Genomic DNA, 16,730 nt, shown 5'->3' with positions numbered 1-16,730 from the left:
CAACCTCATCGCCAGTAGATTAAAAATTAGGGAAACAAACCCAAATCGGGTGTTCAGAATTATCTTCAGGTTCCTATCAGAGGAATCCAAGTTGCCTCTCTGCCAGGTTTACTCCCTCCCAGAGAGCCCAAACGCGCTACTGTCCAGTAACCATCTACCAAGCAATAAAAAGGACAATCCCATGTACATATGAAATTGCCCAATTTATCCTGTGCCCGTTGATGCTGCAATGCATCTCGTCAGCGACTGATGCGATTGTATCGTAGTAGCACATTTCAAATGGAATCATAGTACATTTTCTATGGGCTGAATACCCACTTCAGAGAATCATCATACAAATAGAATATATAAATACAGTTACAGAATGTCCTTCTCCCAATCATGTTGTGGTTGCATTTTCCCCAGATGGGTGTCCAGTTTGTGTTGTGTCAAGTAGTGGCAAGTCTGATGGCAAAAAAGAGCCTCCTAAGCACTTTGAGGGACGTGGTTTGATGATTCCGTTGCTGGTTAGGTGGTACATAGTTTGTGCAAACGTTTGCAGGACTTGGGTTCCAAGAAGATGCATCTTGTCAGGTTTACATTGTTCATTAATGGCCATAGTTTGTGTTTAGTCAGCTGAGTTGTGCAATGTTGGCATGCTACGTTGCAGAGAGGTTTGCAGACTTGCGGGGGCTGGAGGTCAGGAGGTCAAGGCAGTGTGCAGGGCTTGGTGAGCTTATGTGAAGCCACAACAATCAAAGCTTCCTGAGAGTTGGATATCTGACAGAAAGAAAAAAAAAATTGTAGATAGCAAACAAAGAATACAAAAGAAGTGGATAATATATCTGAGAAAACACACCTGAAGACATCATGTGGCACACACTCATCATCAAGGAGGGTTCAGTACAGCCTGATCATCCTCTTCTTCCAGTCCAGGACAACTCTGGGGCACAGCCTGCCTCACTTTTTCTGGGGTCACAGGAAACTGCTGAACCGACTGGAACCTCTGTCACCGTATGGGGTTTGGGCATCCTCCAACTATTCATCCAAAACATTACAATGAGATGTATTCTTGTTCCTGTAATTTATCTAACAATGCCTGGCCAAGTATTAAGTCTTGTATTAGGAAGCTTGTTTCAAAGATTGGTGCCAATTAGTGTCTGATGTAAATTAACAGGACTCCGACAGGGCTGAATTGTCAGAGCTAAATAACAGTGTGAGTGCCACAGCTGGCCTTTTTGCTACACAAGGGATTTTGGTGTCAGGAATTCCCTGATAATACTAGAGAAAACTCCCTGATGTCCTCTCCCTGGGTGATGCTGGGCCAAATACTTAAGATTACAACATAGCTGGTTTTTCATATGACATTACCTAGCTCCTGAATCTAGATGCCCTTAGGCTCAATGCATCTAGGTTTGTCACTTGGATGACGACAAAAAAAAAAAAAAAAAAAAAGCATTTAATCCTTTGATTTCACACTTTGTTTGACTATTTAATTTGTTATTCAACATGTCTGTCTATAGGCCCAAAACAGAGCTGGCAACCTGCTAAGATGACTAAGCAGGATTTGATGCATCTGAACTACATACTGGATGGCTGGATAGCATCTGAAACTCCCTCCCGCCCACATCTTTCCAACATCAACTAACAGGTGCCTGAGTTGCCCATCATCTGTAGCTTTCCAGAATCAACAATCTGACTGACTTGCGTCACGTCGTGACTGGCCAGCTCAGAGAGTCATTCAGGACAAAGCTTAATCCAGTGCTTTGATTTGCTATACAGGAAACAGCTATCACCTAGCTGTCTAGACAAAGTTCACCCCCAGCTCCCAATTCTGCAGCCTCCCCAAAGTTCCTCTCTCTACATCAACTCTCATGTGGCTGCACATCAAACAATCCCACTGCATTTTCCCCAGGTCTCCTTTTCTCATCATGCAGCTTTCCAACATTCAACTGCTGCTGTTGCCACATCTGCAAAGGGAGCAGTTTCCTAACTTGGCATTGCTTTCACATGTTTGGTAGGATTTGAATTGCCAGACCTTGATACACCCAAATTCTTCAGACTCACACCATCCACTAGTGGTAATGTTAAATATGCTTTCTGGCTGAAATTTTGAGTCTTGGAGTAAGCTCATAATAGTACACCATGGCCAGCTGATTCAAAAAACCAGAGGGATCCTTGTCTGGTTTTGGAAACTGCACAACCACAGCACACAACCCAGTAGGGGTCTATAGTCTATATGCTTACTCATAGGGCTAGATTTTTTTCCAATTCCTAAAATAACTCCAAGTTGCTTATCCACTACAAGTGCAGCTTGTAGACAGAATCAGAATCAGCAACGAGGTCTAAATTTACAATAATTTTACTTACAGCGCAGACTTCCTCACACACAGAGAAGAAGGGGAAGGAAAAAAGCCTTGCCTTCTTATGTGATATGAGTCGACTGTTTACCTTGTTCTCTGTAGTGTTAAGATGTCCTAGCTCATTCCTGGTTGTGATCTCACCTTGGTATTGCCAGGGCAGTCTTTCAGAATTAGTTCTGAAGACGTGCTGTCCAACCATGTCAGAAATCGAATTTATAGACAGTGACTTAAGGTCAGTGTGAAGAGGAGTCTGTTGAACCATTTGGACTAATCAGAGTCAAGCACCCCAAGTTGATTGCTTTGTCAACGGTCTACTGCTATATTCTACCAAACATGTAAAAACAATGGCAAATTTGGAAATCACACCCTTTACAGGTGTGCCAATAGCAGCAGTGAATGTTGAAAAGCCAGATGAAGAGAAGAGGAGACCCAAGTACCGTGAAGTGAGATTGTTTACATGCAGCCAAACAAGAATTAATGTAGACAGAGAGACCTTAGGTTGGATACAGAATCAGAAGTGAGGAGGAATGTTGTATAGACAACCAGGTGATAGCTGCATCCTGTGCAACATACCAGGACACTGGATTAAGCCTCATCCTGAATGACTCTCCATGTTGGCCGATCATGGCATGAAGCGTGTCCATCAGACTGTCAATTCTGCAAGGTTACAGACAAGGGGTAACACAGCTACCGGTTAGCTGATGTTGGAAAGGTGAGGGCGGAGAGTGTTTCAGATGTCATCAAGCCATCCAACATGTAGTTCAGATGTATCAAATCTTACTTAGTCATCTTAGCAGGTTATCAACCACGTGTCTTGGACCTGCAGAAAGACAATGATATGCAAATTGGTTAAATAAAAAAGACAAAATAATCAAACACTATATAGTTAAGTGCAAGATTTTCACTATCCAAGTGACAAAGTTGCTGACAAAATTATAATAAGGGACAAAAGAAATCATAAAAATAAATTTTCCACAATGGAAATCTTACTTCATACCAGCTGTCACTCATTTAACACTACAGCTGTCTCCTGTAAATATCTCCTCCCACATTAACAATGGCAATACTTCGTCTACCACAAGTACTCTCCCTGCAGCATCTGGCTCTAATTACAAACAAAGTCTTAGAGTTCTAGTTCTATCCTATGTGTTTGCCTGAAGACAACACCTCGGGAATTCATCCCACAGTACTGAGTTTCTAATTCAAGTATGTCAATACCAGGTAACTGAGTAGGAGCAAAGTGTAAAATATGGTGACAAGTTTGTACACTTGACACATCAGTTTGGTTTTCATAGCCATCATTGCTGTCAACCTCATCGCCAGTAGATTAAAAATTAGGGAAACAAACCCAAATCGGGTGTTCAGAATTATCTTCAGGTTCCTATCAGAGGAATCCAAGTTGCCTCTCTGCCAGGTTTACTCCCTCCCAGAGAGCCCAAACGCGCTACTGTCCAGTAACCATCTACCAAGCAATAAAAAGGACAATCCCATGTACATATGAAATTGCCCAATTTATCCTGTGCCCGTTGATGCTGCAATGCATCTCGTCAGCGATTAATGCGATCGTATCGTAGTAGCGTAACGCTTTGCAGGGGGATAAAATTCCCCTGCTGGGAGGCCTCCCAATGTCGCACATATAAATACGGATACAAAACTGAACGACGCAAGACCTACTTCAACTCAAAAGGTTCTTCTTGGGTCTCCAGTTGGAATTAAACTTGGCAGAGCAAAACAAGACAGCCTTTAACTTCAAAATCCATTTAAACATGTAGTACAATTAATATAAATTTAGTATCATGCAGTGATAATTGACAGCAACACAAGTACACTGATATGCATTATGTGAAATTCTCTCACTTAGGATCTCCACTTAATCTACATCAACCTACACCCTGTACCTGCACTATCCAAAGATGGATTAATAGAACCAGGTAAAACAACCCCACTTATGAAACTGGCAATGATTTGTTTAATGTTAACAGCAACAGCTACAAAACTGCAAATCATAGCAAGCATGAGCAATGAGAATGCGTGACAAATTAAAAGCATTTACCAGCTATGAATGATAAATGATCTGACAATCTAACTTTCAGAGTACACAATAAGCAAAGAGAAGAAACTAATAAGCAGTCTTCAATTACTCTGGGACTGAGAGAATTTCCTCCAGCAATCAGACACCCACACCGACTATCAAAAGGCCTGAGTATATACTTTCATCAGCTGTGTATGCAACCTTAAAATTTAGGTGGTCCTTAATGCTAAGGTTTCATCAGAACAGAGACCAACAGAGACAGAGAATGTGCAATATACAGAAACAAAAAGACAGGAAGACAAAGAGACAGAGAAGGGACAAAAGACTAAAAGAGAGAGACAGACAACAGCCCAGCAAAAATAGACAAACCCGACAAAAAGATAGGGGTAGACAGTACAGACTGTGTGAAATTGCTAAAAATACTTACTTGTTTTAAGATTGGCAGCCATCCAGATCATGGTATTTCAAAGTACTATACAAAAGGCAACTGAACAGAACTGAAGAGGCCTTTCAGAACCTCAAGTAAGCCCTGTGACCTTTGTATAGCACTTAAAAAAAAAAAAAAAAAAAAAAAAAAAAAAATACTTACTTTTGCACCAAAGCTGATCTGAGCCAATTAGATTGAAATAGATTGTCATGGCACAAGCCATGTTGGTCTAATTGACAAATTTTTTTTTTTTCATACATTTTGGACATTTCTGTCCTGCATGGGTATGAGATCAATTGAAGGTAGTTATCGGTCAAAACCTATTATATTGGTAGGATTGTTGATATTTACATATTTTGTATACATTGCCAATTACCTGTCAGTTAATTTTGATAAGAATTTTGATATAGGTTTCTCATTAGTCAGTTCTTCACAGTCTGTTGGTCCGTCCAACAAAACCATTTGATTGTTGGTCACTGAGTCCAATAAAGCCAATTTGACAGTCAGTTGGTCAGACAGAAAGTCGGTCAAACAGAAAGTCAGTGAGTCCAATAAAGCGAATTTGAATGTCGGTTGTCCAATTAAGCTAATCTGACAGTGAATTGGCCGGACAGTCAAAGCTAAATTAAATGTCAGTCAGACAAAGAGACAGAGACAGACCAACACACAAGACAGACACCGTCCACTAGAGCTAATTTGATTGTCAGTCAGTCAAAACAGACAGAGACAGACCAACACACAAGACAGACAAAGTGTAAGTATCAGTGTGCGTGCATGTGTGCGTGTTTGTGTCAGGCGCGGCGGCCTTCAATACATAATTGGAAAAAGACAGGGGATAGGGTGTGTACAAGTATGTGTGTGCATGTTCATGTGAGAGACAGGGGAAAAAAAAAAGGGCTGGCGCGGCGGCCATAATTAAGCAAACATGGGACTTACTTGTTCGTAGATTCACCAGGAAAAAATTAAACCGATTATACAAACTAACGGGTAGACAAACGGATAATTGGAACTCTTGGATGATGTCATCTTAGGTGCAGAGTTATGTTGGCCAGATAAACGAGAAAGGGATAGATCGGTAGATGGGCATGGCAGCCAAGACAAACCAGTGAGGGATAGAGAAGAGATGGCACGGCGGCCCAAAAATAACAAAACAAAATAACAAACAAAGACGCATGCTCGACGAACGCGCACAAAGAAAAACAGAGGCAGACAGATGCTGCTGCAAGTGATGACACGGCGGCCATCCAAAAGTTGGAAAAAAAGAAATAGATTAGCTTAAGCTTCAAAGGTACAGCAGCCAAGGCAAAGCACCAATACACAATTGAAAACAGGATGATGGGATTTCTGAAAAATTTACACCATATTATAGCCCAGCTGTGACCTAACATTTGATTATTTCAGATCACTAGGCTCAGTTATTTTTTGAGGATTAGCGTGATCATCGAAACAGCTATGATGTGCAGATGATCAGTCTAATCGCAGTCACCTATATGTTGTTTGGATAATTAGGACAGGTGAACTGGGGGGGGGGGGCCGGCGATATTTGAACGGACCGACAGCGATGTTTCACGGATGAACGAGAAAGGGATAGATCGGTAGATGGGCACGGCAGCCAAGACAAACCAGTGAGGGATAGAGAAGAGATGGCATGGCAGCCCAAAAATAAAAAAACAAAATAATAAACAAAGACGCATTTTTGTAGGATGAAGGCTGAAAAGGAAGGGGTAGTTAGTTATGGCGCGGCGGCCAGACAAAAAAAACAAAAAACAAAAAACCACTTGTGGATGAAGGCTGAAAAGGAAGGGGTAGTTAGTTTTGGCACAGCGGCCAAGCAAAACCCAGCACATAGGGGAAAAAACAGCACTTACTATTGTAGACTGTAGATCCACCAGGAGCTTCTATTCAGAGATCCTCCCGGAAAAAAAAATGGACATGCTGATCAACAAGTGCATGGCCTGAAATGCAGCCAAGTTGGACGGACGAACGCACGGCCTGAAATGCAGCTAAGTTGGACGGACGAACGCACGGCCTGAAATACAGCTAAGTTGGGCGGACGAACACGTGGACTGACTGGCTCTGATGGCCAGAGTTGTCTATCAAAACAGATTGTGATTAAAAGCTAAATTTGCTACTTAAGTCAGTTCATGGGTTTATATAATCTACTTTTTTTTTTCTTAAATAAAGTGTTAATGATAAGCTTTGGCAGTGTAAATGTGTTTGTGTGGTGATGCATTTGGCAAGAAAACCCAATTCATTGAAAGAAACACAGCCTGACGTATTTTATTAGTCTAAAACATAATAAATCTAGAGTAAGACTGAACAATATGCAAAAAACTGCAGCTCAATATTATAAAGTGTGATTACAACAACTAATTGTTCAGCCCTACTATAGAGACACAAATAGGCATTGCAGCCACCCAAGAATATATATTTAAAATGAGGTACTCACCGATTGTAGATTTACCTACAAAGAAAACGTTAGTGCACAAATATTGATCAAAACTTAAGACAGTCATGTCAGCCAAGAAAAAGCACCTTCATTACACAGCCAACAGGCCACTCCTATTATCTACTTCAGCTCCACCAAATCATTGTACACAAAGACCTCCCCTCCCTTACATATACTCAAGCCAACAGAAATTCAAAATTCAAGGACCAGTGGACCATCTGACCTGAGTGAATATAAAACCCGTCTGATCCTCCATAGAGACCTGTGAGAGTCACCTCAGGCTTTGTACCTTATTAGTCCAGCCCTGACCAAACATCTCACAATTCCTGGTTACACTTTCACTAGCTTAACAGTTCTAAACAAGAATTCACTACAACCAGTCTTTTCCTACTACCTTTTTAAGCCAAAAAACAAACAAGGGGACAGAATTTCTCTCCTACAGCTTACAACCATTCTGCAATCTTTTAAATAACCTCACTATCCAAACATCAAAAGACCACTAAATGCTCTAATTGTGTTGGAAGGCCATCCCCCCCAACACAATTAAAAGGTCAGCTAACTACTTGACAGAGAGGAAAAAAAAGAAAGGGAAATAGACAAAGAGAGACAAACAAATACAGTGGCCATTTTGAACGAACCGGTGAAAAAATTGGGTGGCCATGATCGAATTGGATGCGAAGACTATGTTGGCTAGACGGAGAATCATATTGTCAAAAAAAAAAAAAAAAAAAAATGTTCAAAGGAGCATAGCACAAAGCACAGTCATGGCAGCAAAGCAAATACACAAAACATACAGAAAACAACATTTCAATCTCAGATGGAAACAGTCATGACATGGCAGCCATGACCAGGCACCTCCAATACACAGCAGAGAGAGGGGAGAATGTCAAAGTCAGTGTGCGTGCATGTGTGCGTGTTTGTGAGAAAGCGGCGCGGCAGCCATCCAAAACCACAAAGAATAAAAAGAAAAATGAGTCTTACTGGTTTGTAGATCTACCTGTGGAAAGGGGGAGAAAAAAAAGGCCGTTAGATTAAGTAAGGTCTCAAGTTGCTGGCAATTACCTAGCCTTGAAATTCACTTTAGTATCTCTGTGATATAAAAAGGTATATAGACTTTATGGAAACTTTATTTTTTTTAAAAAATGGGGCATTATATGCTGCAAAGGTCTATTAAACAGGTTACTCTAAACATTAAGGTTAATGAGCATAACAGGAACCAACACACCTGACAGCAATGACATTGTCACTATGCTATTAGCTACTTTACAGGTAATTCTTACCTTTCTGAGTGAGTTTTAAAGGACAAGATTCTCCCGGCATCTTTATCCCTACACCTTACAGGAGGGCATCGTCCTATTTAAAAAAAAAAAAAAAAAAAAAAAAAAAAAAAAAAAAAGTATGTCATTTTCCAACCTTGAAATTCACTTTGGTATCTGTGTGGTATTTGGAGAGGTGGGAAAAGAGGCACAAATGTGTGGAAATATCATTCAAATGACTCAGCTGCCCAAAGAGTTTTTATAAAGAGAACAGACATCTTAAAACTGTTAATTTCTAGTGCAATGTCAATCTCATGATATTTATACTGGTGATTTCATCAACAGGAGCAAGTGCTAGAGAACATTAAAACCCAATAGCAGGATCATGCTCATACTCTGTAAATAAACTTGACAAAAACAGAAATTTTACCTCACAGAACACAGAGTTGCTAAAATACCACTGTCTGATCAGTTAGGTTGTGTTACTGTGTGGTAGGCTTACTTTTATTTAAATCACAGAATCACACACACAAGATTGGGGCAGTTGTCATCAAACAACATTGCATTATGCTTGGGGGGAAAAAAAGGGGGTCTGGTAGTGATATATAACAATGTTTCTGGTTAAAAGGGATAATACTGTTTAGTAAAAAGGTTGCATAATGTTGTCAGACAAAGCACTTCAGTAGACATACTTTGATGCACAAATGCTCAAGTGGATTACAATGCAGCAGCTGTTTGGTGGCGGGTGCAGCACACGTGCTCAATGCCACCTGAGTGGGCCTCAGCTGTTACAGAGCGAGATTAATAACATAACTGAATATATTAATCAATATATTAATCAATAAACCCTTCCAGTTTATATTCACCTATAAACAAGCTAAACAAATAAAGCGGTTTATGTTCACCTTATGTTGGCCCTTATGCAAGTACTACGGTGCGCGCGCTTCAGGCCTCGAGGCCTGTCGCATTGCGCTTGAGCAGTTGAAACAGGCCCACAATGTTTATCCAAACGCATTCTCTCTCTGAATTTAATCCGTTCATAACTAATATAGGTTTACAGCACTGCGGGTTAATCCCGTGTCCCTCTGAGCGACCACGTACCATTCCGACTTTTTTTTTTTAATCTGTGAATTTGTATTAAAATATAGGCGCTTAATCAAAACAGGCCATGATATGCTGCAAAAGCCTGCATTCCCACAGCGCAGTAAAGTTAAACATCTTTCTGTAAACACACAAAAAGTTACAAACTTTCCGAACCTGACACGCGCCGACACACCTGCCGGCAATGACATTAAGGCCACGCTAACTCGCGCTAAATTGGAAGCATCTCTTACCTTTCTGAATAAGTTTCCGAGCTCCTCCTGTTATTGGACGCGATCGTCCCGGTGTCTCTTAACTTTCAGAAACTTTTGTAGACAAGGGCAGATTCCCCTGTCGAGTCCCAGGGTTTTAAATTTCGACCCCGCCATGACGCCTCCGACACCGAGCTGAGCTCGCCATGGTGTGCCAATGTCGGCGTCTGACGTCATTCTTATAGTCGAGGCGCATGCGCAAACGGTGATGCGTTAAAGAATCATGGATAGTCGTAAAAACCAAAACCCTCTATAGAAATGTTGGGTGCCTCTCAAACTTTGAAAGATTTTGAAAGACTAAATTTTCACTTATTTATTTCATTCTTTTGTAATAACAGGAAATGTATATGGCTTAGTTTAATCAATCACAATTATTGCTAACAAACGTTCACTGTTGATAAGCCATTAGGGGCGTCCGACTATGCGGCGCTGCGCAATGCTGACGACGTGACGCTGGATTTAAAACAATGCATGACGGTTAGAAATTGTGTCCGACTTTCGCCGGCGCTGCGCAACGTCACCATGTCACATGACTTTTAAACCTGGCGGGAGTAGGACACCTGCGGTTTTCTGCTCAGTTTTCTGCAGTTGCTTTTCTCCGGCTCCACCGACTTGGAGCCACCTCTGTGACGACAGCACTTTGTCTTGATTGGCTCAAACCTTCACTGACGCGCATGAAGTGTAGTGCGTTATTATTCTAAGAATTAAGATCAGTTATCTCCTGTGGTTATCTCTCTTCAAAAGTTGATCTAAGTTAGTTGATCTCGTCTTTCCGACAGCTCACGTTTTACATCTGTGCACCAACACTATAGTTTTAATTGACAGATAGAAGCCAGTTGGCAGTTCACGTTTGACCATCAAGTCAGGCTCAACCAACCACAGTTCATCTCGAACGCACCTATTGGCAGAAAAACGCTGTTTGGTAACATATATGTTACATAAATGTTGTAGTTGGTTACAGCAGTTTTATTGCTCCTGGCAGTGGGTTTAAGGGTCTGAAATATACTTTTTTTACTCGATTTATTTAACAGTCCTTCACTGGCGCCTGTATGCGAGGCAGGAGAAGATGATCAGCAACTCCAGGTGGAGGTACTGCAGGTCCCGCTTCATCACCGCCACCAGCTCCATCCGTGATCTTCAACATGGTGAGGATTTACCACACTGACACAGTTAAAGCCATGAATAAATGAATAAATTTGAACGGATGACAGGTTTAATGAATTTAAGTCACCATATACTGTGAGACTGGCATGTCTCACAGTATATGACTGCAGTGAGCAGAACACAACAACAACACAGTTAAGTTTAACGGTAAGACCTGGAGGAAGCGGTGAAGCACCGTCAAATTCGTTGTAGTGAGATAATTAACAATAATAAACAAAAAACAAAAGTAAATATAACATATATCTATATTTGTTCATCCAACTGGGGAATGGCCTACTGGAAGTTCTGCTCTTCTCCCAGTGCCAGTTGGAGTGGAGCGTCTCTCAGCCTCAGAAGAACAGAGGTGTTATACATTACTTTGAAAAGTTTGAGAAATTAAGATGGTAATTAAGTTAAAATTTTGAGAATTAGGCTCATCCAAATGAGAACCTATGTTATGGTGTTAATTGTTAAAATCTGGATGAGGGATCTTTTATGTTATTTTATTTTTCATCTTTATTTTTCAGTTTCCCCCCTGAGTGATTGCCACCTTATTGTGGTCAGGGGGGCTTGTGTGCCTCACTGACCCTAGGAGCTATTCCAGCAGAGGCTTAGTCTTCGGGTGGGAGACCCAAGCTGGACAGGTCGTAGGGTAGAGGCCTGATAAAGTGCAATCCACTTCTCCAGGTTGGGGGTTGGATACAAAGCTAATGACCCAGTTCCATGGAGAAAACACATAGGCAATATCAGGCAACAATGCCCTCCACAAAATGTGTGTAAAATGCTCCCTCAGAAAATTGCTGCTGTTGCATGATGTGTACCAACAATGCTCCCTTCACATTTCTGACAGTCCCCTCATGTATGCCTGCCTAGAACCAGCCCTGGCAATCAACATAGACAATCTGACTGTCAAAATAGTTTTGTCACAACTGAAATACAGTTCAGTGTTGAAGAAACAAAGACAGATGTTTTGTCACATCTTCAGTTGACATAGGTATAGTGCACATTGACATATTTTGATGTATCTTGGCACAGATGGAACCCCATATCTGAGAGCCTGTGATAATGCCTCCTGTTTGGAGATTCACTTCTGTATCTCTGGCTGTCTGACTTGGGATTTGTTCAGTCACAAACAATAGGGTGTTGTCCCACCCTCTCTGTAATCTGAAATGTTGTTATGTTTTGTGAAATGTTTTTGTGTTTGTGAGATGTTGTTATGCTTTGACTTTCAGAACCACCACACTTTGGTCTTGTAGTTACATAATTCATCTTATTTATTAAAAAGGAAGTGTCATCTTTCAGTCAACAGACAAAATCATGGATAATTTCTTCTAAAAAGTAAAATTCTTGATTTTAATGTACATTAACATAAATGTCCACTTAAAGAATAGTGTCTCATACAATGTAAGCCAAATTAAGTAGTGTAAAGATGTTCCGCTCCCTTTGTGCCAATGTCATATTAGAACACAGTCTGTCAGTGTCAACAGCTGTTAGGAGGAACAACATCATCTCTTTTGAGATAGAGGACTAAAAAAAGCTTAAAACATAAGACCTCATAGGAATGGAAACATCCTTCATCTATAACCACATCAATAGCAGGTTAACATCATCTGAGCCCTTAAACAGCAGTCCATGTGGAATCTTCTTCATACATTTGTCACTTCCCAAATGTCTGTGTGACAGAAAGTGTTGTCAAGGCATATAACATTCTTTTTTTTTTAACTACTACTTGGACGAGGCACAAAGACATAATAACTCTCATGTCAAATGTTATGAGCTTTAAGACACTGATGTACTAGAGAGGTAAAAGAGTAATATTAAAATCATTATACCTCTTACTTTCTGGCCGTTGTATGCCTTTAAAGCTGGAAATTTCAACTTTTGCATATTGTTGTCAGTAATATAAGGCTAATGTTAAAGTACATGGAAATAAAAAATACAATCTTTAACAAATGAAAGATGCAAAATAAACTAATTATGGCTGACTCAATAACACTGTTTACACAAAAAAGGCACTTCTTAAGCAAAACATGAGACATTCGAGAAAGTTTGGTTTGGCTAGCTTGTCCAAAAGAACCAGAACTGTAAATTAGATGGTCTTTCCTCCAAGATACATGCAACTGAAATCTAAGTAAGCCATTGTCAGTATTAAGTCTTGATTGATTGTGTTGACTTGGCTTAATATCAGGAAACTCCCCAAATGTCTAATATCGAAGCTTCTCTGTTATTTGGAGGAAGGTCTTGTAAGTGTCTTCGGGGCAAACATCCCAGCAGCAGTGTTGGCATCTTCCCTTGGCTGCCTCCCAGTCTAAGTCCTGCTACGACTGTATAATCTGAGGAAATTAACGGTGTTGGAAATAAGATCCACATGTTGGCAGGCACTTGTTAGTGAAACCACCGTTCTTCCTGCTTTGTGGTCCTCCGGTCCTCGACTCACCTCACCTGTACGTATGTATGTCGTCCTCCAACTGGTCTAGCTCTCAATGCCAACAGAGCAGAGAAAGTCTTATGCTTTCAGTGAGAGAGGAGTCACCCATTGTGCTTCTGTAACAATGCCTGCTCACTTAAAGTGGCTGTTAAGGGCCTCCATAAATAAATAAATTACCCAGCTAAAACAAGGGCACTCTCCTGTCCTCCCTTTTCAGTCTTTGTGATCTGCAGCCTCAGGGTTGAGATGGACCATCGGGACACAGGGAGGAAGGTTATAATGGGGAGGGGAGTATAAGTGACGAACAAGTGGTTTAGGGTCTCTTCCAACCGCTCCGGATCAACGCGTCAGCTCGCAGGAAAGGCTGGTTTCGGAGATCTGTGAGTTGGTATGGAGAAAAGGGTGAGAGACAGGGGGGGACACACATGTTAGAGGACCCAGAGGTCAAACTGCAACTTTGCTTCTACTTACTTTAACCTCTTATTTTGTGTTTTTAAGCCATTTAAGCCATGTAAGAGACATACACTCAGCTGCCAGTTCATTAGGTACACCTAATAAACTGGCATGTTTCTATTATTTTGTCCACCCCATTTATATCACTGAGGGTAGCAAAAAACAAAAACACCTCTCTGTTTAATGCAGTACAGTTCATAAGTTTTAGCTAGGTGTACCTAGTGATAAACTGCCAACTGAGTGAGTTTTTCGAACAATTACAGAAAATCTACCATAAATTCTGTAGTAAAATTTTGTTAACTGTGTAGTAGACATGTAAAATTAGCAAATAAGAGCCAAAATGATGCAGACTAAACATTAAATGACACATTCCCAAAAGCTTGCACTTTAACTGGTAGTAATGATATACAAAACAGTAAAATTCAAGCCTTTGGGAATGTAGTTATGGCAACTTTGTGACACTAATGCGGTAGTACAAAAAACACATAGCCATCATTATTACAGTTACAGTACAATGGTCAACAAGCTCTTCAGTTTGTGGAGCAACAATCAAGATGCCCCTGCAAATAAAGAAAAAGAAAACCTTTAACTCTACAACAGTATTGGATACAGACTGTGTACATGTATTTCTGACCGAATGTGTGTCTTTTATTATATTTTCTCTCTAGAGCCTGTTGACCAGATAGCTGTTCAGCACACCGCAAATCACAGTTAGCAAGGACAAAACATGGCGGACGTTGTTGACAAGTGAGAGGTAAATGAACACTGGACAACATGCAACATGTAATAGGAGGGGGTGAGGATGATGATGATTATATTTAAGGCTACAGTTATGCATTAAAACTGAAAATACCACAGGGGATCCTTGACTGAGACAAAGACTTAGTGGAAAATTAAATCACTGGATTCATGTTTAACTGGCTGTTGGGGCAAGTGATACTGAATTTCTCTTAAACCAGAAACATACTGTAACTCGTCTCTTAATGAATCCTTGTTGTTATTATTATTTTCTGACTATTTTGTGGTAAAGCAAATCTCTGTGCTATAAAGCATCTTTTTTATTTGCGTCCGAAGCACTAGCTGAAGCAGCTGACATCACTGTAGCAGCACACAGGAGCTGGAAGGCCAAGCGGGCCGGGTCTCAGCCAGGCTACCTTCCTTACCCTCTCTTAGGAGTGGGAAATACTGTCATTAATCTTCTTTTCAGCTGGAGGGGGTAGAATAAACAGTGGTGGTTGAGGAAAGAAGAGTCACATGTTAGCCGGAAGAACCAACACCAAACAAGTTAGTCTCATGGAACAAGGCATTGTTGATAAAAAACCCAGAAATTAGCCAAACCTCTTTATCGTTGAATTCAGCTTCATGAAAAAAAAAAAAAATCTTCAAAGGAAATATGCCATAATAATGCAAAGCCTTTTAAAAGTGTCATGCATGATGCTCTGACTTGATAATTTAATCACAGTCATGTCTGATTGTACTGTGAGTGTATCAACATATTTTTCACGCACAAAATATGCTGACACTCTGTACAACTTTTCTTTTTTTCCATGTTGCTCTGTGCCAGGCAAAGAGGTTTGGCTGTCTCCTATCACCAGACACCTGATAGGAGTCTTCTAGTAGTAGAACACAAACAACCAGTGATGGCCCAAGTTAGTTCAAAGTAATTGTAGTGGTAAGGGGTGGGACAGGGATCATGCTGCATGCACAGTGGTCAGGAGGCATACGAGAGACACCTGGACAACCTTGGCATTAGGGGGGTAGGGCTAGCAGTTGGCGTCGTCACAGAGGTTGGCTTCACAGAAGAACCGTGAGCCGCGTTTAGCAGTGCGGGCTGTGAAGGGCACGCTCTTCAGTACTGGGGGAGGAGGGGGAGGAAGAGAAAACATGTCACACCTGAGACACTGCCCTTCTGAGGGAGGGAGGAGGGGGGGAACACTGGACCACCTTCATATTTCATTCATAATGAATCTGAGAGAAGTAGAGCTGTGCTGTTTGTAGCACAGATCCATGGAAGCAAACCTTGTAAAAGCCTCAGGTTTTTAATAGGATTAGAACACTGAGTGTAGTGGCATAGAAGCATTATTAACATTACTAAAATTATATTAATGCAACATTCATATTATTAACTTTTTAAGCACTGATCACTGATCGTTTCCTGAGGCTGAAGATACTGCTCTTCTCTCCCATTAAAGCCTCTAAATGTGGGATTTGATAATGTCTGACTTTGGCCACTCCTGGTGGTAGATTCAAGAAAGACACTTGCCTAATCCCCAGTCAGTTTTCACCGGGTCGTCTTATTTTTTCCACAAACAAAAACGTGATGAAAATACTTTGAAAAATCCTACTGTAATCCCATAATCCACACATAGTGGCTTTAAAGGATCCTTTAACTAAAGATCCTATATACTGAATGGTACGATCCCTTGGAATCAAACTGCCTGTCTGACTATCAACATATTGAAGCTCAACAGCTTTAGTGTTTCTGAACTAACAAAACAGCACGTCATGGAATAACTAGCGACTGTGGAGCTGCTATGTGCTGTTCTCCAGATGTGCTTGTGTCTGGACCACATAGCACAAGGTGCACTTCAAGGGAGCAGAGCAATGAATGACCACAGTCATCCTCGACCTGGGACGACCGGGGCTGCTGGCACCCACATGGGGTCTTTTTAGGGTGCTGTCTGGCCCACCTGTGATGATGTCTTCAATAGTGCCATCCTTGCCCTCATACACGGGCCGGTGGTCTTTGGCCTGCCGCCTGCGCAGCTCTGCGATCAGCTCCTGCTGCTGCTGCCTCTTCTTTTGGGCCTGGACCTGAACCAGAGGAGAGGATATTTGTACCGTTCAC

At 41.1% G+C, this 16,730-nt stretch overlaps 1 protein-coding gene and 1 long non-coding RNA gene across 6 annotated transcripts in view; both read right to left on the bottom strand.

The window, feature by feature from the left end:
- Window positions 1-4,973: 4,973 nt before the first annotated feature.
- Window positions 4,974-10,160, bottom strand: LOC108876394 (uncharacterized). The gene is made up of 3 exons (XR_001959987.2): window positions 9,841-10,160; window positions 8,531-8,603; window positions 4,974-8,247 (listed from the first exon to the last, which is right to left on the bottom strand). It is a non-coding gene; the product is annotated as an uncharacterized LOC108876394 (long non-coding RNA).
- Window positions 10,161-12,257: 2,097 nt separating this feature from the next.
- Window positions 12,258-16,730, bottom strand: part of fmnl3 (formin-like 3) — a 31,913-nt gene continuing 27,440 nt past the window's right edge. For 2 of the 5 annotated variants that reach the window (XM_018666024.2, XM_018666029.2), the window contains 3 exons: window positions 16,573-16,696; window positions 15,625-15,737; window positions 12,258-13,807 (listed from right to left, as the gene is read on the bottom strand). In XM_018666024.2, coding sequence (XP_018521540.1) covers window positions 15,646-15,737; window positions 16,573-16,696 — 216 coding nt within the window. In that variant the 3' untranslated portion in view covers window positions 12,258-13,807; window positions 15,625-15,645. Of the gene's footprint in view, window positions 13,808-15,045; window positions 15,090-15,615; window positions 15,738-16,572; window positions 16,697-16,730 lie in introns of all 5 variants that reach the window. The other 3 variants (XM_018666025.2, XM_018666027.2, XM_018666026.2) reach the window with 3 other exon arrangements.

The sequence above is a fragment of the Lates calcarifer genome, linkage group LG6, assembly GCF_001640805.2.
Source record: "Lates calcarifer isolate ASB-BC8 linkage group LG6, TLL_Latcal_v3, whole genome shotgun sequence".
NCBI lineage: Eukaryota > Metazoa > Chordata > Actinopteri > Centropomidae > Lates > Lates calcarifer.
The sequence above is the reverse complement of the archived record's forward strand: the minus strand, read 5'-3'. Positions and strand labels throughout refer to the sequence as shown.